The sequence below is a fragment of the Podarcis gaigeae genome (genome assembly GCF_964106915.1).
Source record: "Podarcis gaigeae genome assembly, chromosome: 3".
Lineage (NCBI taxonomy): Eukaryota > Metazoa > Chordata > Lepidosauria > Squamata > Lacertidae > Podarcis > Podarcis gaigeae.
In genome coordinates this window covers 61,716,934-61,740,072 of record NC_139680.1, presented here as the reverse complement: position 1 = coordinate 61,740,072, position 23,139 = coordinate 61,716,934, and the positions used below count along the sequence as shown (strand labels likewise).

General features: G+C 44.3%; 1 protein-coding gene across 1 annotated transcript; it reads left to right on the top strand.

Moving 5' to 3' along the window:
- The first annotated feature begins 8,919 nt into the window (after window positions 1-8,919).
- CITED2 (Cbp/p300 interacting transactivator with Glu/Asp rich carboxy-terminal domain 2) lies at window positions 8,920-11,965 on the top strand. The gene is made up of 2 exons (XM_083731728.1): window positions 8,920-9,282; window positions 9,958-11,965. Exon 2 carries the CDS (start codon window positions 9,965-9,967, stop codon window positions 10,676-10,678), a length of 714 nt encoding a protein of 237 aa, XP_083587854.1. The 5' UTR covers window positions 8,920-9,282; window positions 9,958-9,964; the 3' UTR covers window positions 10,679-11,965.
- The last annotated feature ends 11,174 nt before the right edge of the window (window positions 11,966-23,139 follow it).

Below are 23,139 nucleotides of genomic sequence, written 5' to 3'. Positions count from 1 at the left end.
ATACCAAACTCCCTCAACCATTCCTCATAAGGCTTGGTTTCCAGACCCATTATCATCTTGTTCACTCTCCTCTGCAGCTTGTCAGTATGCTTCTTAAACTGTGGTGCCCTTCGTTTCATTCAGGCCTTAAAAAGTAATGATAGTGCATACACATAAATACCTGAAAAGAGTTAGCAATCTCTGACATAAATAATATATGCTATGGATTCCATTTTGCTTGTTCTAGCTTGTATGCTTTATATAGTCCTAGATGTTCTGCCCATGTATATGTCAAACGTGTTAAATAAAACTGGATGAGCTTTTTTATTATTTTCCCATTTTAATTTTGAGGTTAGAAATATGACTGGCCGTTGTTGGGGTCTTTTGTTTGCTAGTTCTAAAGCTGGTTGGATAGACAACTCATAAACAGTGGTCTTTCTTTCAAATCGCCTTCACTGTGAGAAAAGCTGTTCCCAGTCTCCAATTTCATACGGGAGAAGCTCTGGAATAGGGTAATGATGGCTAACCTCCAGAGGCATGAAATTAATCCTTTTAACTTTAAAGGAAGATGAAGCATTTTAAGTGTGCTGGAACAAAACCGAAGGAAACAAATGGTGCAAACAGCAATGTTCACTCTGTGGTTTAAAATCAAATGTGTGCTATGCTTAACAAAAATTATAATTCAAATTCATTCTCCTTCCAGTTCATGACTGTTTACTTAAGTTTTTATCTTAGGCCAGATATCTGCTTTAATTTGGTTCAGGTTAGGTCCAAACTAAACATAGCATGGCATTTCTGCTCGTCCTGCCTTTTTTGTGGTTTAAAAACAGCTGCTGAGGTGTGGGGACAATTGGATCTGGGCCACAGTAATGGAGAAGAAAAGGGTAGCCCTTTTTGGTGTGTCAATTGGCTGACTGACATCACACCCACACCCTCATCACCACAGGGACAGGCAGGGAGAAGGTGAGTACAATACAGGTATCTATCTCCCTGCTTTATGATGAAGAAAATTTTAGTCAGGGAAATGCTGTGAATGAAGAATGCCAAGTCCACCAGTACCCCCCAATCCAATTTGTGGGCCCTACAGTTGCTTTTTGAGAGCTGGAGCATAAAGAAGGCTGGTCGCCGAAGAATTGATGCTTTTGATTATGGTGCTGGAGGAGACTCTTGAGAGTCCCATGGACTGCAAGAAGATCAAACCTATCCATTCTTAAGGAAATCAGCCCTGAGTGCTCACTGGAAGGACAGATTGTGAAGCTGAGGCTCCAATACTTTGGCCACCTCATGAGAAGAGAAGACTCCCTGGAAAAGACCCTGATGCTGGGAAAGATGGAGGGCACAAGGAGAAGGGGACGACAGAGGATGAGATGGTTGGATAGTGTTCTCGAGGCTACCAGCATGAGTTTGACCAAACTACGGGAGGCAGTGGAAGACAGGAGTGCCTGGTGTGCTCTGGTCCATGGGGTCACGAAGAGTCGGACACGACTAAACAACAACAACAGTTGCTTTTTAGCAAAGATTACAAACATTGGGAGATGCAATCATAGACGTGCAGTTTGGCCCCTAGTTTAAGGATGCAGTCACACACAACACATTCTTGTTCATCTCTCAGTGACAATATCACATAGGCACTTGTAGCTGTGAAAGAGCCCTCAGTGTGCAACAGTACATACAACTTTCACATCAGCTCATACACAGTATTTTTCATTGCATGCAATGTATATGTATGGTGAGCCAGCTCTTTTTTCATTTATGCTGCTTTTGATATTTTAATAATGTTTTCCATTTTAGTTTGATGCTATTCCACTTATTAATTTTATTGTCGGGAGCTGCTTTGAGTTCTTTTTGAAGAGAAACTGTGGTACAGATCCCTAGAATAAAAGTATGCATATATGAGGATATAACAGGGAAGCAATTGGGAAAAGATGGATCATTTATTAGAATTTATCCAGCTCCCAAAACAATGTTTGTGCATTGATAGTCAGAAGGTTTTCTGAGTGACAGTGAAGGTTCTTCTCTGTTCCAACTATATTTTGAGAAATGATAGCTCCCAGTGAGTCATCTGTAAAAAGGAAGAATAGGAAAGATTGGTGGACATACCTAGGCCTGGTCATCCTCTTGTTGCTCAAGTAGAGCTTTGCCCTACCAGCCACTCTCAGGCTGCTGTCCATCAAAGAAGTCCTCTGTGAAGAGGATTCCTGAAGTGATGCTGGAAGTGTCCGTGTTTCCCTGTGACTGCTGCCATCCTATCACTTTTGTTCTGATTTTGCTCAGAAATGTTCTTGGCTCCTTGAAATAAAAGTTAGACCCCTCTTCTCCTCAAAGCATGTGAGAAGACTAAGAAGGAAGCAACATTCAGGGTTGAATCCAACAAAGTAGTAAGAGTAGTAGACACAGCAAAATCAATGGACCTTAAGTCCATTGACTTCAAAGTATCCAATCTGTGTATGTCAAAGGGTGTATCTGCATTATACATTTAAAGCAGTATCATGCCACTTTAAATAGTCAAGACTTCCCTCAAAGCATCCTGGGAAGTGTAGTTTCTTAACAGTCGGTGCTGAGAATAGTTAGGGGACCCCAGCTACAATTCCCAGAGCTCTGTGAGGAGAATGGGGATCTCTTAGCACCCCTGACAAAACTGCAGCCCCGGGTACTCTTTGGGGAAGACCGTGATTGTTTAAAGTGAAATGATCTGGCTGTAAATGTATAGTGCTAAGTTGGTTCAGCCCTTGATCAAAAAAGTCTCCATATTGATTCTTTCCTGGAATCGATTTGTTAACAGGCTTCTTCTAAACCAGTGTTTCCCAACCTTGGGCCTCCAGATGTTTTTGGCCTACAACTCCCATCATCCCTAGCTAGCAAGACCAGTGGTCAGGGATGATGGGAATTGTAGTTCAAAAACAGCTGGAGGCCCGAGGTTGGGAAACACTGTTCTAAACCAACAGCAACACACAAAATATTCAGTATTCAGAGAAAACCAAACCCTGAATTGCACTAGTTAGCAATATAAGTATTTGCAGCTCCTGTTACAAAAGGGTGGAAAGAGCCTGTCTTGGCCTTAAATTCATTCTGCAACATCAGTTATCCAATGTGACTGGCAGAATTCCAGAGAATGCAGCATCCGTGTGAGTAAATGCAGGCAACCCCCGATTTGTGCTGGAGTTGCGTTCCTGGTCTCTGTGCGTGTCAGTAGAGTGCACATAGCCCATTATGGCCCTGCCCCATTTCTACCATCTTCCAGGTCCAAAAGGATCCCCACGTGGGTGGTCGTGCGTCAATTGAATAAGCGCAAAATGATCACCACCTGTACATTTTTTAAAAAATATTTACCCTCTAATCCCATTTTACTTTCAACAATATGGTTAATGGTTTCTTTTCGCGCATGTGTGTGTGTTTTGTTCTGTTGTATGTATTTTGTTTGTGAAAGCTCTTAAAAAATAAGCAGTTTTTTTAAATTCTCAAGTTAAATATTTATTATATTTACTACAAGTTTGATTTTGTTCTGCACAAAATGGGTCTAAAGTGATTCAAAGTGTCTGGATCAGTTACCACATTACTTTTTAAGGCAAGTAATGTGTTAAAAATATTTAATAAGAACCAGAACTAAATTCATATTTTAAACTTTCGATTGAATTTTTAATTTATATGCAATCTTCCTACACAAGAGTCATGTTAAAGTTGGTTTACAGTGTGGAAAACAACAACAATGCATCGACAGACACCAATGAGCATTTCAATAATAATATCAACAACATAACAATGAACTTCAAAATAATCAGTGGTTGGACTCCCTGCCCCTCACCACTTTAAACATAAATAACTCCACTGTTCTGAACTGAGCAGATGCAATAGTGATGAACAATTTATATTCTTTGCCACCCTCAAATGGACTCTAGATCATGCTGAATTAGATTTATCATGAGTTTCTGTCCACTATGGCCCCATGCATTACATTGCCTTGCAGCTCTGGGTTACTTGAGCTCCATGTAGACATGGTACCTTTCAAGCATATTTGAAGCACATTTTCACCCTCAAAATAATTCTGGGCACTGTGGTTACAGAGTTACAGTGCCCAGCAACCCTAAACAAAATCCTGTGCCCAGAATTCTTTGAGGGAGTGAAATGTTCTTTGAATGTGCTTTAGTCCAGGTATCTGAGGTAGCTGGCACATGGGGCTCCCTTCCCACCACCCGTTGTAATGAAACACCGCAAGTCCCCATAGAACAGGCATGTCCAAAGTCCGTTTCAGGGGCCTAATCTGGCCCGCCAGTTGGTTTAATCTGGACCCTGTGGCAGTTTCTTTCCTGGGGTAAAATCCTAAAACAAACCTCAACAACTTCAATCCTAAAAGAAACTCAACAACTCTAACCCTAAAAGAAGCTCAACAACTTCAATCCTAAAAAAGGTCAACAACTTTGGTCAGCCCCCACAGCCCTTCACTTCATCAAATCTGGCCCTCTTTGAAAAAAGTTTGGACACCACTGCCATAGAAGCAACAGGATGATGCGCCATAACACAGCTGGATTGAATTTTTTAAAAAAAAAATTACAAGAAGAGACCAGTTAGCAATGCAGTTGCCGGGTCTGCTCTGTAAAAGGATCTGCAGAACTAAGAATTCTGAGGAACTGATCTCGTTCATGAGTGGATCAAATCAGGTGAATTCACTTGAAGGGATTTGTCCCTGGGTCCCTAGTAAATACCTAAGTCAAGACATGAGTGTCTAGGAAACCAGGAGACCCAAACTGTTGAAAGCAGCATCACCTTTCCCATCCTGTTTCTGAAGTGGCTCCCTGCTGGTGCAACCTTTATATCAAGAGACCAACCTCACAGAAAGAACCACAGTTTCTTGGCCAGATTAGGTTTCCTGCTGCCAGTAACTAAGCATCAATGTTGATTTCTCATAGGATCACCAACCTGGATGTCCCCAACACCATACCCCAAACCACCTCTTGTGCAAGGAGACTGTTAGGCAATCTGACAGAATTCCTGTCTGGTACACCCAAGACCAGATAAGGTAAAGGTAAAGGTACCCCTGCCCGTAGGGGCCAGTCTTGCCAGACTCTGGGGTTGTGCGCCCATCTCACTCAAGAGGCCAGGGGCCAGCGCTGTCCGGAGACACTTCTGGGTCACGTGGCCAGCGTGACATCGCTGCTCTGGCGAGCCAGAGCTGCACACGGAAACGCCGTTTACCTTCCCGCTAGAAAGTGGTCCCTATTTATCTACTTGCACCCGAGGGTGCTTTCAAACTGCTAGGTTGGCAGGCGCTGGGACTGAGCAACGGGAGCGCACCCCGCCGCGGGGATTCGAACCGCCGACCTTTCGATCGGCAAGCCCTAGGCGCTGAGGCATTTACCCACAGTGCCACCCGCGTCCCAGATAACATATACCCAAAATTGGTGGATTGCTGGGCACAATACCTGAAAAGAAAGGTGGAATCATGATAGACCCCACTGGATCTATGATATTGTTGCCAAAAGAAAAACCCAAAAAGCCAGCTAATGTAACTGGAAGAGTTAAACTACACACCCTCCTGCCCTCCTCCCTCAGTGATTCATGCAAGGTCAGCATACTGATCCAAGATTAAATTCCGGAGGGCCCATTGTTTTCCTGTTTAGCAGCAGTAATAATACCAAATAACCACCCACATAATTTAGCTCTCAGCATCCCCTGGGACCAAGCGTCCCGTTTCACTGCAGTTTAATCCCCCGCAACTCACGGTGTGTTCAGATGAATTCCCATACGCATAACAGAAAAAAGGAAGGTCAAATAATAATAAGCCTTCTTCCAGGACAAAACTCCACGCTGTCAGCTTCACTCTGGTCTTGGCAAACAAAGTTCCACATTAGGAGACTCCCTGCACTCAGGACTGCTTCACGCATGGCATTTTCCTCTAAAGATGGAAAGGATGGAGGAAGGTATACACACCTCATATCAGAGACCTGAGTCTATAACTTTGATCTTGCAATTATGCAAGATAAATTACTCCAGCAATTATTTTAGCTGGCTGACTGTGTCATTCTGTTCTATTACTTTGTAGCTGCAAAGACAAGTCGACTTCCTTACTTTAGCGAATAAGGTACTTTTTTGTAGTTAGCATAGCTTTCTCTGCTTCCCCAACTCTAATTTAGTGATAATGGTACTGACAGCATAGTCTCTGTTCTCATCAGAATCTTCTCATTCCAGCAGCCAAGTAGATCGGGGCAGCCAATGCGATACCCAACATTTGTTGTTACACTTCAACTATCATCACTCCCAGCCATCAATGGCTGATGGTCAGGGTTGGTGGGAGCTGTAGACTGTCAACATCTGGAGGGTACAACTTTTGCTATGCCTGATGTAGCAATGTAGAGCATTAACAGAGCAATCCTATGCATGTCTACTCACAAGTAAGCCTCGCAGAATTCAATGAGACTTAACTGTCACCTTTGTGTGTATATCAAGAATGGCTACCTCGCAGGCTAGATTTGGGCTCTCCAAGACCCCAATAATTTGGCAATTAAAGAAACACATTATTTATTTTTTTAAAAACTGTTCTGCCGGGTTGTTGTGAAGAACTCACCAGCCCTCCAAAAATCAGGTGCCTCTGCCTTGAGTCACCTTGCAGCAGCACATATTATATTATATCATATTATATTTTCTTTATTACATTTATATCCCCCCTTTTCATTCTCCCTTTCCCTATGTCATCCTTAAAACACCCCTGCTAGGTAGGTGAGGCTGAAAGACAGTCGCCCAGTGAGCTTGAACCATGGTCTCCCAAGTCCTTGTCCAGCACTCTAACCATTTGGCCACACTGCTTTGAAGGCCATAGGGCACAGGAAACAGGAAATAACACTTATTCCTAAGACTGTTTTGCGGCTGCACAGCACCAGAAGATGAGGCTCCTTGGCTTGGGAAAAATTACAACACTGTAATGGGAAGCAAAATGCTGGAAGCCTACCGCCACCCCTGGCTGGTCTATTTGCTTGAATGTGTGGGGGGGGGAGGGTGTTAGTGTTAGCTGACCCTTGTATATAAGATTACAGCCCAAGAAGGCAACATGCCTAGGTTGGACAACCTTAGGAGTCCATTTGGCTTCAAATCCCTACTCAAACATGAAGCTCACCTTGGCTCAGTTACTGCCTCCCAGCCTAACCTACTCCACAGGCTTATTGTGAGGATACAATGGGGAGGAAATAGTCAGGATGTGCGGCAGTTGCATTAAACAAACAAATGCAGTATTAAATAGGAAGGCGCATGGTGCCTTGAAGCACGTCCTTTGCTAACTGCCACAATACTTGAGGATGCATTTATTTATTATTATTTATTAAATTTGTATACCAACCTTCATCCATAGATCTCAGGGCAGTTCACAGCATTAAAACATGAGATAAAAATGCAAAATGCATAATAAAATCAAGAATGAAACAAACCAATAACACACACACCCCAAAAAGTACTCAAAATAAGAATATTCCAATACTATTGTGGATGAATGATTGTGCACCTCATTACTTTTGGATAATCCAAAGGGAATAGTGGACTTTGCTCCCCATTCTGACCTTCTACTTAGTATTCAAGAAGCTACAAAAACATCAGTACACAATGGATTGTCTGTACCAATACTTTAGGTCGAAGTCAATACTACCCTATCAAGGATCTGACCCAAACGAACCCAGATCATTTAGTGTGAGCCATCCTCAGCTCTACAGTTGTTTTTCTGGAGTAATGTGCAGACATGCTGCCCATGGGGAAAAGTGGTAAAGTTTCAAACTTGCGGGTTAATATTTTAAGTTCACTGGGGTGTGGGTGTGTTGTGTATGAGAGAGAGATGCGCAAGGTTGGCTGCCAGAGATGGGCTTCCGTCCCTGTATTATCAACTGTCTTGACCCTGCTAAGCAACGCTTCCAAGAGGGCGCGAGCACCACAGATGTAGAAAACATGCGGGCGGGTGGGACGTGCTTTATTCACAGAGCAATTATCGCGTAGCCTCCTTTTTACAGCCATATAAACCTGCCATGGGTGTTTGCTTACTGCAAAACCGATTGCCTCCGTAGATACCAGGATGCCGGTCAGTCCTGCAGAGCCGCCTTTAGCCCCAACCTCCCAAAGTAAGGGCAAGTATACACTGCTGTGGCTCACGTTTGTTTACTAAAAAAAAAAAAAGGCGGGGAGAGGGAGGGGGATGCCTGGGCCGAGGATCGCTGGATTTGTTTGCAGAGCAGAGACGCCTCCGTTTGAGTGCCAAAGCTACCAGCAAAATGTGCACGGAGAAGCCGCGCGCCACCTCGAAAGCGTGGCTTGGATCTGGGTGTGCGTGCCCTGGAGGACGCGCTCCTCCAGGCTCTTTTTGTGCGGGTGTGATTGCGCGCGCGCAACACACCACACCAGTGTGCGTGTGCAGTCGGCAAAGGGGAGAGGCTGGGAATAAGTTAGCCCTTGCTCCAAAGTAGCCCTATTGAAGAGCCCTCCCTGTTACCACGTGCTGGAAGGGAGCGCAGCCATTGTGGGAAGATAAAGAAGGGGGCCAGCTTTCTGTGAAAATGCAAGGGCTTCAGAGTTGCCTCTCTCCAGGACTGGGGAAGGACGGTGACATTATATACAGATGGCTGCCAATAATCATAATAATAATACCCATATCGAATAACCCTGCGATAAATGTCCACGCTGGAAATGTACGACAGCCAGCACCCTAATAGCGTGATAGATCAGGGCGAGGGAAGGGATGTAAACAGATCGCGGCTGAACACGAAGTGCCGCTCCATCCATAATGGTGAGCGATGACTCTGGCCGCGGCCAGGGTTCCTGTTCCCTCTCATCGCTCTTGCCCCCCGGCAGCCCCCGATCCATTTCCGAGATCTGTGAAATGGAGGTCCTTAGCAAAGCGCGCCGACCGGAGGACATCAGCAAACCCACGTGTCACTCAGGCAGAAGGAACAGGATTCTTTGGATTCCTTCCAGTTCCGCCTGGCTTGTTGGGTTTTCTCCCCCCTCTTCTTCGCCTGCTCCAGGTTTTACTTCTGGTTGCCTGTGAAGGCTTTCGCTCCTCCCTTTTGAAATCCTATATTAGCTGTGGCCAAAGCTGGGTAGGAAATACAGCTCATTGTTGGCAAGTGCTGATGAGAAACGCGCCGAGGAGGGAAAGCAGCGGCTCTGAGACTGGTTTATGCAGCAGCAGCAGCAGGAATAGCAATAATATAAAGATTATACTCCACTTACGCGAGCACAGAGGAGGGGAAAAGACAACCGCTTGCTCTATGCTGGGAGATCTTTACTGACTGATTTTAGCAAAACGTTTGGAGCAAACAAGAGAGAGGGCGTGAGGTGAGTGGCGCGCAAAGTGGGGGTCTCTTTTTTTGACGGGGGGGGCTTCTTCCTGCAATGCGATCAATGGGGATGTTTGGAGGGGAGAGGGGACCAAGGAGTGCATTTTCAGCAGGACCCCTCAATCCACTTCTTCTCGGATTGCAAACAACCCTTGCAGACTTTAAATTCCCAAAGTTGTTCTTGACAAGGAGAAAGGGAGAAGGTCGCGCGCCGCTCTGCCTGCCTTATGTAAGCCGTTTTGTGCAAGGGCATGCTAAAAAAAAATTAAATAAAAGAAACGTACGCGGTTGGAGGCAAATGAATTCGGGTTGGGAGGAAGGGGGATTGTTGATGGTGTGCACGCTCATTTAGCTCCGGGGTGTGCACGAGTTGCGGTGGGAGGGATAGGCGGCTGTATCCTTCCCCTTTCCACAAGGTGCCTTCCTGCCTATTGCAGGCTGGAGAAAAGAAACCCAGAGCCGCCTGAGAACTGTAAGGAAACATTGCTGTCAGGAGGGAAGGACCTGTCCGGGGTAGAATTCGTGCCGCGAGGCGTGATTACCCTGCGGACGGTTTCCTAAGGAGAAAGGCAGTTTAGTAAGAAAAGCGGCGCTGGTTGCTGGCAAGCGCGCACGCACACACAATGTTTATCTCTTTCTTTCTCTCTCTCTCTGTAAACATTAACTTTTAAAGGCTGGAAATGGCAGACCACATGATGGCCATGAACCACGGGCGCTTCCCCGACGGAACCAATGGGCTTCATCACCACCCAGCGCATCGAATGGGAATGGGTCAGTTTCCCACCCACCACCACCAGCAGCAGCAGCAACATGCCTTCAGTGCCTTGATGAGCGACCATATACATTACGGAGGTGGAAATATGAATGCAAACAGTGGGATCCGGCATGCCATGGGGCCGGGGAACGTGAACGGGGGGCACCCTCCCAGCACCCTGCCTCCGACGGCGAGGTTTAACAATTCCCAGTTCATGGCTCCTACGGTTGCCACCCAGGGGGGGCCCTTGACGGCCAGCATGCAGCTGCAGAAGCTCAACAACCAGTACTTCAGCCACCACCCGTACCCTCACAACCACTACATGCCGGACTTGCACCCTGCCAGCCACCAGCTCAACGGAGCCACCCAGCATTTCAGAGACTGCAACCCAAAGCACGGTGGAGGCAGCGGCGGAGGAGGCAGCGGTGTGCCGGCCTCTGTGCCCCACGTCCCTGCAGCAATGCTGCCTCCCAATGTCATAGACACTGACTTCATCGACGAGGAGGTGCTTATGTCCTTAGTCATAGAAATGGGCTTGGATCGCATCAAGGAGCTTCCCGAGCTGTGGTTGGGACAGAACGAGTTTGATTTCATGACGGACTTCGTTTGCAAACAGCAGTCCAGCAGAGTGAGCTGCTGACTTCTTGCCAAACAAGATTTGACTTTTTTTATCTGTATGAATGAAAACATTCCCTCTAGACACAGTATTTCAAAGGCTTTTAGGAGCTCAAGTATCTGGGAAACAGAGTAAACTTTAAGCTTGTATAATTGTTTTCCCCCTTTTAAATTTGCTGCCACTTTTTTCTTCTTCTTAAACGTGGACACTCCATTATGCCCTCCCCTTCCCTATAATAATTTTTAACTGATTGTCTTTTTTAGTAATTCCTCAGCTATAATTTCTTCACTGGCAACATACCAATTATTTCAACTGTTAGATATGAATATTGGCAAAGTGCTTAATATTGTGGATTTTCTATAGGCTATCATTTCAGATGACTGAAAACTGCATTCAAATTCTGAGTTGAAGGACAAAAATATTGCATTAGTTGGTTGCATGAACTTCAGGGTAGATTCCTGCACAAATACTGCCCTCTTGCTTTGTTTTTAACTATGCATTTGCAGTGAAACTAATTTTTTTTTAGTCTGCTGAACTGGAAGCTTAACAAATGTGGGCCAAACCCTCTCTGATCAGGAAAAATAGTACTGTTACTTAAACTCTGCTATCTACTCCCTTTCTTTCTTTCCTCCCTACCCCCCAATCTGTACAGACAATAATATAGTGTGAATGGAATGGTGTCTAGTTGTTGGGGAAAGCATTTCATAGGATTTTATTTTATTCTGGTTCTATCGTCAGCATATTTTCATTTTGGCATTGTGCTTACATAGTTTATTCAGTACAGGGGGGGCAAACTACTGTGTTGAAAGCTTTTTAGGAAATTTGACAGTATTTTTGTACAATTTTTTTGAGAACATACTTGTTAATTTATTCTATTTTAATTTGCCAATGTCAATAAAAAAAGTTACCTGCTTTAATTTTTTCTAGACACCAGTTACCAAATTTTTTTCTTTAGAATTTAATTTTTTTTCTCCTCTCCACCTCACAAATGTTTGATACATATAACCCATTTAACTTGTCGAGCTGTTGGGTTGTGTGAAACATTCTGAAAGAAAATCTACATGACACCATTGTATGCTATATGTCATGATCAGTGCAGAAAGTTTTTTTTTTAAGGATTTAAGCCTAATTATGACATCAGTCTCATAAGTAACATTGTAACATGCCTGTGTGATTTTATCTAAAGTGAAATTGCCAAGAGGCAACAACTTTGTGATTTGCCAATTTACTTGCTTTAAATGTAGTCGTCCAGAATTATGATGCATAAAAGTATTTATTCTATTTATCTATTAAACTTTAATTTTATAAATACTCTCACTTATCTTATCCATAAGACTTGATTCTTCACGTAAATATATTTGCTGTCATGCAGAAGGGTTCAACAAAAGACAGGTTTTGTTCCCTCTTTAGCATCTAACACAGTTAGCAAATGATAACCAAAAAAACCCCTTGCATTCCATGAGTTTTCATTGGGCAGAAAGAAGAGACGGAGAACTTTGGTGGGAAATGTTTTCATTGGGCAAATTTAAATGAGTCTTACTGTCTAGAAGGTGAATCCTGACACCAAAAATGAATAACTTCCACATCTTGGCATAGAAGAGTGGAAACTGTGTATATACATTAAGGCAAGAGTAGGCACTATTCCCCCCCCCCAACAATAACTAGGATCAGGTGAAATGCCATTTCAATAGTAATGAGAGTAAAGGAGGTGGTGTCTTTGACAATGGATTTAATCACTTTTTTTTTTTTACAAGGTCACAGCAATTGAATGCGCTGACCTGACCCCTCATTCACCAAACTCTCTTGTAGAATAAAACTGAAATACATGCAACAAGTTTAGACCTGTCTCATAGTAACTTCCAATACAGATGTGGTGGCATGTCATGGTTCAAGACTCCATGTGGGAAAACCTTCTGGGAACAGAAGAATTCTTGGGTTTGAACTCTCTTGTACTGTATTTATAAAATAGAAAAAGGTTAGCTGGCCAACCATTCTTATTACTGCATCTAGATCTGTGGCAGTCAGCTTGGGTGTGTGTCTTGGTTTCCATACTGTTGTAACACAAGGCTTGCCTTTGTCGCCCATCAACATTTTTTTCTTTCCAGGTGCCCTGCACCTGTTCTCTGCCATGTGGCCTTGGGATAGGTTCCTATAGAGGGGGGAGGTGGTGGTGAAAGATCAGGTGGTTGTGCCTTGAGAGAGATAACAACTGGACTAGAATTATTTTGGTTCTTCTAAGTCTTCCATATGAAGATAATTCAAAAAATTTCCCCATGGTTTATGCTTGTGCATCAACAAAATCATTGAATATGGGATGGCAAGGGCAGCTGAGAACAAGGGCATTGACATAAGCAAATAGTCAATATTTGGGGTTGTGCATGCTTGGTTTCAAGCAGTAATTGCTTCCAGCCATCTTACCATTACATTAGGATTTTATATTTTTGTCTGCGTGTGCTATTTACAGAAATACAGGTATAGCTGTGTTGAAACCTTGCATCAGTTTATTTTAAGGCTCTCTAATCTGCATCTTTGACTTAGACTTAACAGAGGTCAAGTTTTGACCTGGATTGCTTGGGGTATTTGGCTAGGAAAGTGTGTGGATCCAAGATGGCTGACATTCTATACTTCTAAAAAATAGTTGCCTGGCTAATAAAGCAACTGAGGGGCCTAACATTACTTAACAACATGTTTTTTAAACTAGAAGGCGTACTATTGGAATTTAAATACTCTGCGTAAACTTCATGGGATAGTTCTGCTTTCTTTGGTGACTGATCGAGCAAAGAACTATAAAGTTATGTCTAGGTATTTCTTTAGGTAGGAGATCCTTCAATAATTGGTATCTCTTGATCAGACAAGGAAAAACTTCTTGTTTACATGCACCAAACTGCATAAGAAGTTTCAGTTTATCAGGTGCTACAAAGCTGTCAAACTCTGCTATCAAGTATTTTTTTCCCCAAAAAAATATTTAGTGTTTTTGTAAATTTATTTAAAGGGAGAGCAATTTCACGTATTACATGGCCACAAGCTCATATTTTTCCAGTGAGTGTATATTTGATAGGGAGTTATAGCCAATATTGGCTCTTTTGCGTTTCCATATGATATATGACAGTTCAAAGGTACACCTACAGCAGAATCCTGTGTACAATTACTTGGTAGTAAATTCCATTCACTGCTTTTAGAATTGCAACCTTCACAGATCTTTCCATATAAAGCAACCCTAAGCTCCTAGAGAAGCTTAAAATATACTGGGAGTTGGATTACTCTAGTGTTTGTTTTGTAACAGTATATAAAGTCACAACACAGGTTCACATACAGCTGAAAAGCAACGTTTTGCAAACATTTTCATGAACCCTGTCTCTGAGCTGAAGTTTGTGAAGCGTCAGAGCTTGACTCCTCAACTTCTGGCAGAACAGATCAGATCCAAGCTGTTCCATAATATTTTCTGTAACTTTCTCGAATAATAAAAATAATAATAACTTTAAACCACTTATTTACACTAGACCAAAGTGTATAATTATGATGTGAGCAGTGACCTAGTTTGCCAGCCATTGCCAGATTATTTTGCAAACTAGGCTAGGGGAAAGAGTGTTACGTTCCTGTTTAAGTTGCTTATAGCACAGGAAACTTGACCTCTGTACTTTGGCTCTTTTTCAAAAAGTTCTCATATGGTACATGAGCTCTACTGTTCTTTAAGCCTTGGCCATAAATAGACACGGCGCTTTATTTGCAATGGAGATCAACGATAAGCCATGCGCAGAAGCAGCACAAGAGACACTTGTTAAGAAAATAGGTGCTGATGAATAATAAAACAGCGTCGCTCTCTTGCGGCGAGCGGTGACAGCCACTTTTGCTGGTGCTGAGAAAGACGTCTCGCTGCTGCCATGCATCTGGCAAGAACAGTTAGCTCCTCACAGCTGTTTATGAGGTGCTCAAGGGAGGCACACTAAGAAGAAGGTGACATCTATTGTGCAGTTTATAGTCTGGATGACTTTTACAACTGCAAAAGCCTACGCGGCACATAAATTGATGTCAACAGTAAAGGCCAGATCCTTTAGAGCAAAATATTAATCCCCTAATCTGTTATGGGTGGTCAGCTTTGAAATGTAAACACTCTTCTTCATGCCTGAATATATTAGGCGTTGGTGCCACCTTGTGGAATGTAGATCGGAATTCAATGAAAAGAATTCCTTTCTCCCCATCCTCCACACAAAAGGAGCCATATAGAGATGTTAGGCATATACCTAACTAGACTATGGTAATTGTGTGGAAAACTGGGCCTGAGAGAGAAGAAATGATTCTGGCCAATGTGACATTTACCTTTCTGTGTACTCCTGGATTAGTTGATCCCTATACTAATTTTTTTAAAAGTTTCAGTTCTTTTGGTGCCGTAGATTTAGCCCATAGCACTTTGAATCTGGAAATTGGGGTTTATATACTAACTCAAAGCCAAATGACCCAGTGCAATAATAGCATGCTTAGGAGTGACCATGCTTCTTACTTTCTTTTTTTAACAAAAGCAGCTGTGATCTAGATTTGGGACTGCAGCACAGAAGCAGGGTTGTTGTTTTTTAAAACCCTTTCTCCCTGGGCCAGGCTCCCAATCTGCATCAAGGTCCCCATGCTAGGGATTATCAGAAAAGGAATTGAAAATAAAACTGCCAATATCATACTGCCGTTGTGCAAATCTATGACGTGACCTCATTTGGAATACCGTTTATAGTTCTGGTTGCCTCACATCAAAAAGCATGTTGTAAAGTTGGAGAAAAAGTCGAGAAATGGGCCAATGAAATAATCAAGTGGATGGATCAAACCCCCCCCCCCCATGAGGAAAGGTGACAACATTTGGGACTTTTCAGTTTAGAGAAATGGTGAGTTGCAGGTAAAGTGATATAAGTTTATAAAATGATGCATGGCATGGAGAAAGCAGACAGAGAAACGTTCCCCCCCACACACACACACATAAGGCTAGAATCCGTGGATGTCCATAGAAGCTAAATGTTGGAAGTTTCAGGACAGTATGCCCCTTGCATAGTTGTTTTTTTCAAAGTATTTTTTTAAGTATTTTTATTAAGCAATTTCAACATAACAAATTATCAAACCATATAATCACATACATTATTCCCCCCCTTTCCCCCCTTCCATCCCTCCCTCCGCCTGCCCCCACCACCAGGGACATCCCTCAGCTCTTGCATAGTTAAATTATGGTGCTTGCTCACACAAGAGGCAGTGATAGTCACCAACTTTGATAACTTTCTAAAAGGATTAGGCAAATCCAGGGAGGATGTGTCAATCAATGGCTACTAGCCATGATGAAGGCAATGCTCTGTCTCCATGGTCGGAGGCAGTAATTCTTCTGAATACCAGTTGCCGGAAACTGCAGGAGGGGAGAGAGCCCTTTTGCTTGTGAGTTTCTCCCAGGCATCCGACTGACCCCTGTGATGCTGGAGTAGACGGGCTGTTGGCTTCATCCAGCAAGCCCTTCGTATGCTCTTAAGAGGTGTTCATGTCATTTGGCTCTAGGGCTTTATACTGATGGGAAATGAGCCAAGTGGGGACCCACTCCAGAATGGCCCGTGTTGGAGGCCCACATCTGTTTCTTGCTGAGAAACAACTTTCCCCACCGCTATCTGGCCTCAAAGGGCACCTCTGAGGCAAATATCAACTGGGGAGGAGATTTTCAGCAGGAAACCAATGTGAGGGCTCCATTTAAGTAAGGAGCGTGTTTTGGATTGGGGGTCCCATGTGATTGTTCTTTTGTTAGTCTTAAAGCTAACCAAGTTTACGCACATTGGATTCATTAAATTTATCTCTTATATTCATTCACCTGTTGAACCAACCATCCTTTTCCGTGTAATGCCAAACACTTCCATGACCAAGGGGCAAGCGTATGTAAATGAAGGGGTATGACTTATAAGGGTTAGCTCAGTTCTTAGTGGCTACAACTGCTTTTCTTAACACCTGTCATTTTTGAAAGACGAATCCTATTGCTGCAGTTTAGCTTTTTGTTTCACCACATCAAAGACAGACACAACAGCATATTTTAAACAGGATATTTTACTTAGCAGTACCAGGAGTTTCTAGCTATAACAAAAACAAGCAAGGGAAAGAGAAACTAGGCAGGCAACTCGGGATGCCACTTAGCTTTTTGTTCATTGGTTCGAATCCCTGCGGCGGGGTGCGCTCCCGTTGCTCGGTCCCAGCGCCTGCCAACCTAGCAGTTCGAAAGCACCTCCAGGTGCAAGTAGATAAATAGGGACCGCTTACCAGCGGGAAGGTAAACGGCGTTTCCGTGTGCGGCTCTGGCTCGCCAGAGCAGCGATGTCACGCTGGCCACGTGACCCGGAAGTGTCTCCGGACAGCGCTGGCCCCTGGCCTCTTAAGTGAGATGGGCGCACAACCCCAGAGTCTGGCAAGACTGGCCCGTACGGGCAGGGGTACCTTTACCTTTATATTAACCATTCCGTGGCTGGTTTTCTCTCACTGCAGTGGATGTTCATTAAAAGCTGCGGCTTTTCCCAACAGTTGCCAAGACTGTCAGTCAAGCGTGACCCCTTTTAAAATAGAGTCTAAAGCATCATACACATATGTCGAGGAGATTTCATGAGTTCTTGGGACATTAAATCCAGAGTATCTTTGATCTCAAGTCGAGTTTTACATATTTCAAATGAAATAGGAGTAATTTAACATGATAGATGACAGGCCATGGCCGTGCCTGTGGGAAATTTGCAGTAACCTACCTGCAGCCACTAGATGTAGCTGACACTCTGTGCACTTTGGATTCTAACTTGGTTGTAGATTGATTTCTAATACAGTGGTACCTCGGGTTAAGAACTTAATTCGTTCTGGAGGTCCGTTCTTAACCTGAAACAGTTCTTAACCTGAAGCACCACTTTAGCTGCTGCCGCGCTGCCAGAGCATGATTTCTGTTCTCATCCTGAAGCAAAGTTCTTAACCTGAGGTACTATTTCTGGGTTAGCGGAGTCTGTTACCTGAAGCATCTGTAACCTGAAGCATCTGTAACCTGAGGTACCACTGTACAAGCCTCAATTTGTGCTGCAATGTCCTGCTCTGCCCAATTTTACCTGTGCTATTTAAAAATGCTTTTCAGCCTCTTCCACTGTTAACGCACCTGTGTGGAAGGCAGACGCTCTTGTGTCAGGTTTCTAAAATGAATTGATGGTCAGAAAAGCAGGTAGAGCCACAATCAAATTTAGTCTTCCGCCAGTAATTCCACACCCCCCCTCATTTCTTTAAAAGAAACCCACAAACATTTTAACCTTTCCTCTCTGCATAGAAATGACTCTTTGGTGACAGGTGTGCTGTTGGAAGTGCCCAGAATAATGGTTCTGGATGATTTCAACAGCCATACTGAGGCTGCCTTTAGTGTTCAAGCTTGGGGCTTCAAGGCATCCATGATGGCCATGGGGCTGCCTCAAGTTGTCACTGGTCTGACACACAGGCAGAGGCACCAGCTTCTCCGGTTGAGTGAGGGGACTGAACACAACATCCTGTTGTGTGGAGACCTCTGAATATTAAAGTGCCCAGCCCCCTCAAAAAATAAATAAATTGGGGAGCCCCTAGTGTCTGGGCCCCCAGGAGCTATTGCCCTTGCACACAGGGCAGGGCTTCAGTGGCTAGGAGTGCCTTTTATCAGCTTTGATCGGTAATACAGTCGTTTCTGGACCAGGGTAGCCATACATGGGTAACCTCCAGGTTGGATTACTGCAATGTGGAGCCCCAATGTGGAGGCTGTGTGGGGCTGCCCTTGAGGGTGATCCAGAAACTTCAGCTAGTGCAAAATGCAGGGACTTGACCGCTCACCAGAGCAGGGTATTACCACCATGTTGTGCTGCTGCTGCTGCTCCTGCAAGAATGCACTGGCTCCCAGTTAGCTACAGGGCTAAGTTCAAGGTGCTGGTTCTGGTGTTTAAAGCCCTATACTGCTTTGAACCAGGATACCTAAAAGCTTGTCTCGCCTCTTATACGGCTAATCCATCCCTATGCACTGCAGGTGAGCGCCTTATCAGGACATCCATTCTACGCAAGGTTGGAATTGGGTTTTTAGTGTAGGAATCCCTTCCCCTTAAATATTAGACAGGTGCCTTCCTCTTCCAAAAAGCCTTCTAAGATCTTTCCCACTTTGCATCTGTATCAGAATCGCTTTTAGATGTTTCACTTTATCCCTTGTGCATTTGCCCCCCTGAGCTGCTTTGGGAGGAAAGACGGGTTATAAATTTAACAAATAAATAAATATTAGAAGTCCTTCTGTTTTAAAAGTTGGAAAATTTCGCTCCTTCACCATAGTCTATAGCCCAGGTTTGTTCTTGGCTGCAGATCAGGGTTAAGGAGGAGAGAAATTCCACATTCAGAATCTAACTATACTACTAACCATCATAAAAATAATTCCGCATTTTAAACCACATAATTCAATAAATGTCTCGAGAAATGTAGGTGACAGTTATACAACCCTTCTATTATCTGATTTCTTTCGGAAAACCTCTGCTGCATTTTAGGGCGCAAAATTATTCCTAATTCTGAATAAAATACAATCTACAGTGTCTCTTGTATGGGTAATTATCATGGGTTATGGCTTGGAATAGGCTTGGAAATCTAGCTTCAAATCCCTGCTAATTCATGAAGGTTATCAAGCGACCTTTCAGTTTGCCCAACTCACATGGCTGTTTTGAGATACTTAAAAATCGAATAATCCTGCATACGCCACGCTGAGAAAGGTTGCACTAGAAACGTGGATGGATTTGCTTTCACTGGGTCTGAATCTGGCTCCTTCAGCTTTGACTGATGATATATACCAGGCACCCCCAACCTTCAGCCCTCCAGATGTTTTGGACTACAATTCCCATCATCCCTGACCACTGGCCCTGTTAGCTAGGGATCATGGGAGTTGTAGGCCAAAACATCTGGAGGGCTGCAGGTTGGGGATGCCTGATATAAACTGAAATTACCCTCAATAAGTGTATCTACTCAGAAGAAAGCCCAACTGAGCTCACTAAGGATTGCTAACAGGTTAAAAGAGTATAGGATTACAATTTAAAAGTCATGTTTTGATTTATTTACATAGTACAAAGCCTCTTGGTCAATCCTTAGTCAGTTCAAGGCTTATTTCCTAGATTTTTCATAATAATAATATCAGTGCATCTGTGGGTTGTATCTGTGACTTAATGTCTGATTACATGCCTTACCCAAGGGATACACTCACATATTCACTCACTAACTTCCTACAGACTCACTCACTAACTTACTTGAATAGCGCAGAGTGCTGCATAAATGAAACCGTAATAATTAATTCCCACCCACCTTGAAAGACTTGGGAAATTTCAGAACTCTTAAATCCAGAGCCAGTGGGGAATTCCTCCAGATCCTTGGAGCAGCTTTCTTACACAAATCCAACTTTATACATGGGTTTAGAATAACATTATTTGCAATAAATCTGTCATGTTTAAAAGGTTTTCTGTGTCACCTAATTGGTTCTGCAATAGTTGGCCTCCACCACCTGGGTACTGAAGAAGAAGGCCAACAAACCAAAGAAACTGTTCAGCTCATTAAACCCTTTTCAGTAATTTGATGGTGGAAAACTGGGGAAATAGCTGTTATAAAAGAAACCTGATTGGAACGTTCAAAAGATGTACATTATCAAAAGCTCACTTAGCAAAATGTACTGGTTCCTATTGATGACCAAGTCAGATTAACACTATTGTCAGAGTTGCCTCCAGGTCCCAGCTCACAGAGGACCAACGCTAGTCAGTAATAACGTATAAAAGTCTTTATTGAGGATTAGTTTCCATTTCCAAACCGCAGTGTGCAACTCTACGTCTTAGAGCTTAGATCGGCGAAGCTCCATCTGAGTCTCCGCCTCTTAGACACCAGTTTAAGACTCTAGCCTTACTCCACCTCTTCCGTTGTTCTTTCCTCCTCTGGGTCCTTCTGCCCCCTGGGGTTTCCTCCTTTCTGGACTCTTCTGACGCTGACCCCCCTGAGTCTTGCCCCTCCTTCCGGCGGGCTTTAGGACCTGGCTCCCTATCTGGGCTACCTGCTGTGCCGCTCGCCTGTACATTTGAACTTGGCGCGCGCGCCCAGCCTGTAACTTTCCTCTTGACCGTTTCCCCGCTCTCCGATGGAGGCGTGGCCAATCCTGACTCATCTCCTCTCGCTGGTGGTGAAAACACTGGTCCCGATGCCTGGGACTCCTCCCCCCCACTGTGCTCTGGTGGGGAAGCTGGTCCTGATTTCCAACTGCTGCTCTGGGAGTCCCCGCTGGCCCCTTCCTTCTGGGGTTTCCCCCTTGGCACCCCCCTTCCCCTGGCCATCGGCGCTCCCTTCTGTGAATCTTCCGATTCGCTGGAGAGGCTCATGGAATCCCTCTGATCACTGTCACCGCCTACGCTCCCTTCGGATTCCTCCCCCTCACTCTCCATTTCCTCCCTCTCCTGTGCCTCTGCTCCTGAGCCCCTGACAACTATGTTCAGAACTTTGTAGGATAAGATCTGTGTCCCTTGATATGGGACAACCTCGTGATGTTGTCTTGTCCTCCAGAGCTTCTGGGCTGGAAGATCCTTGGTAGTATCCCACTTTCTCTTTCCTGTAGTGTTTTCTAGAAGGGACTGGTGCCCATTTGGACTGGTGAGAAGGCAGGGACCCCAACAATGTGGAGTCAGAGGCTATGGCTGGTGGAGCCAACCAATTCTACTTTTGTCCCCATCTTCCTATTGCTCTGTTCTATAAGAGTAACTGCAAGGGTAGCTGAGTTTTTGTCAATAGTAACTCTCAGAGTGGTGAATGGCACTATTTATTGGGAAGAAATTCCAATGAAAATCCTCATTATTACATATTTTACATGGCTGTTTATTTGTATATATTTTAACATTTTATATGGATGTTTTATGACTGCCTATACTTATAATAGGCAATATTATACTTATAATAGGGACATGGGTGGCGCTGTGGGTTAAACCACAGAGCCTAGGGCTTGCCAATCAGAAGGTCGGCGGTTCGAATACCCGCAATGGGGTGAGCTCCCGTTGCTCGGTCCCTGCTCCTGCCAACCTAGCAGTTCGAAAGCACGTCAAAGTGCAAGTAGATAAATAGGTACTGCTCCGGCGGGAAGGTAAACGGCGTTTCCGTGCGCTGCTCTGGTTCGCCATAAGCAGCTTAGTCATTCTGGCCGCATGACCCGGAAGCTGTATGCCGTCTCCCTTGGCCAATAAAGTGAGATGAGTGCCGCAACCCCAGAGTCATCTACGACTGGACCTAATGGTCAGGGGTCCCTTTACCTTTATACTTATAATACCTAATAAAGGTTTGGCGAAGAAGAAGAGAGAGTAACAGTGATGCTAAGGAGAAGGAAGCTGATGGACAGCACCACCCCCTGGTCAGTAGGCAGGCTGGTGAAGATAGGGTTGCCATATGTCCAGAATTTTCCGGACATAGCCGAAATATGGCAGTCGGAAACAGTGTCCAGGCAAAAATTGCCAAAATTTCCAGGAAAATCCAGACGTATGGGAAACCCAAGTCGGAAGTCTATATCTGGTGAATTTCCTTTAGAAAAGCTCGATTTAATGTGGGTTTTTGTTTAGATTTTGGAAAAAATGTTCAACAACTTCGGGCAAAGCTCAACAACTTTTGTGTCCAGATTTTCACTTTTTGAAATATGGCAACCCTAGTGGAAACCAACCATTACTAACAGGTAAAAGAGTATAAGATTACATTTTAAAACTCGTGTTTTGATTTTATTTACCATATTGGATGAGGTTTTTTGACTCAAAAATCACATCAAAAAACTGGGATCATCCAATACACGGATAGTAGCACAGCGGGGGGGGGGGGGGGGCCACCACACCGCCAGCAATTCGGTTGGCAGGAACACGGTTTCCCCAGATGCAGCATCAAGCAGGGAGTGATCTGGGGGGGGTTTCCTGCCCGCAGCTGCATGGGGGGGGGGGAGAAGCTGCGCGCCACCAACCAGCTCTTTAGCGGGAGCGCAAATTCACCCGATGCCACTGCGCACAGGAAGCACTCCCTCGATTGTTTCCTGTGCATGGCGGCATCGGGGGGCGGTTGTGCTCCTGCAAACCAGATAGCTGGAGGGAGCACAAATTCACCTGATGCCACTGCGTGCGGGAAACGATCTAGGAAGTGCTTCCTGCCCGCAGTTACATGGGGGGAGAAGGTCAACAACTTTGGCCCATCTCCCCTCATTTTATTAAAATTTAGCCCCCCAAAATACAAGGGGGCATCTTATAGGTGAAAAAGTACGGTATATAGCATAAAAAGCCATAGTAACTCTTGGTCAATCCTTAGTTAGTTCAAGGCTTATTTCCTAGATTTCTCATCTTATTTACAAGGAGAAAGCATCAGTGGAGGCTTATCCACAAATCGGATCCTCTCCCCAACATCCCCAGTCGGCACTATGCTTTTAAAGCACCATACTACTTTAAACAGTGGTCACTTCCCCCAAAGAATCATGGGAA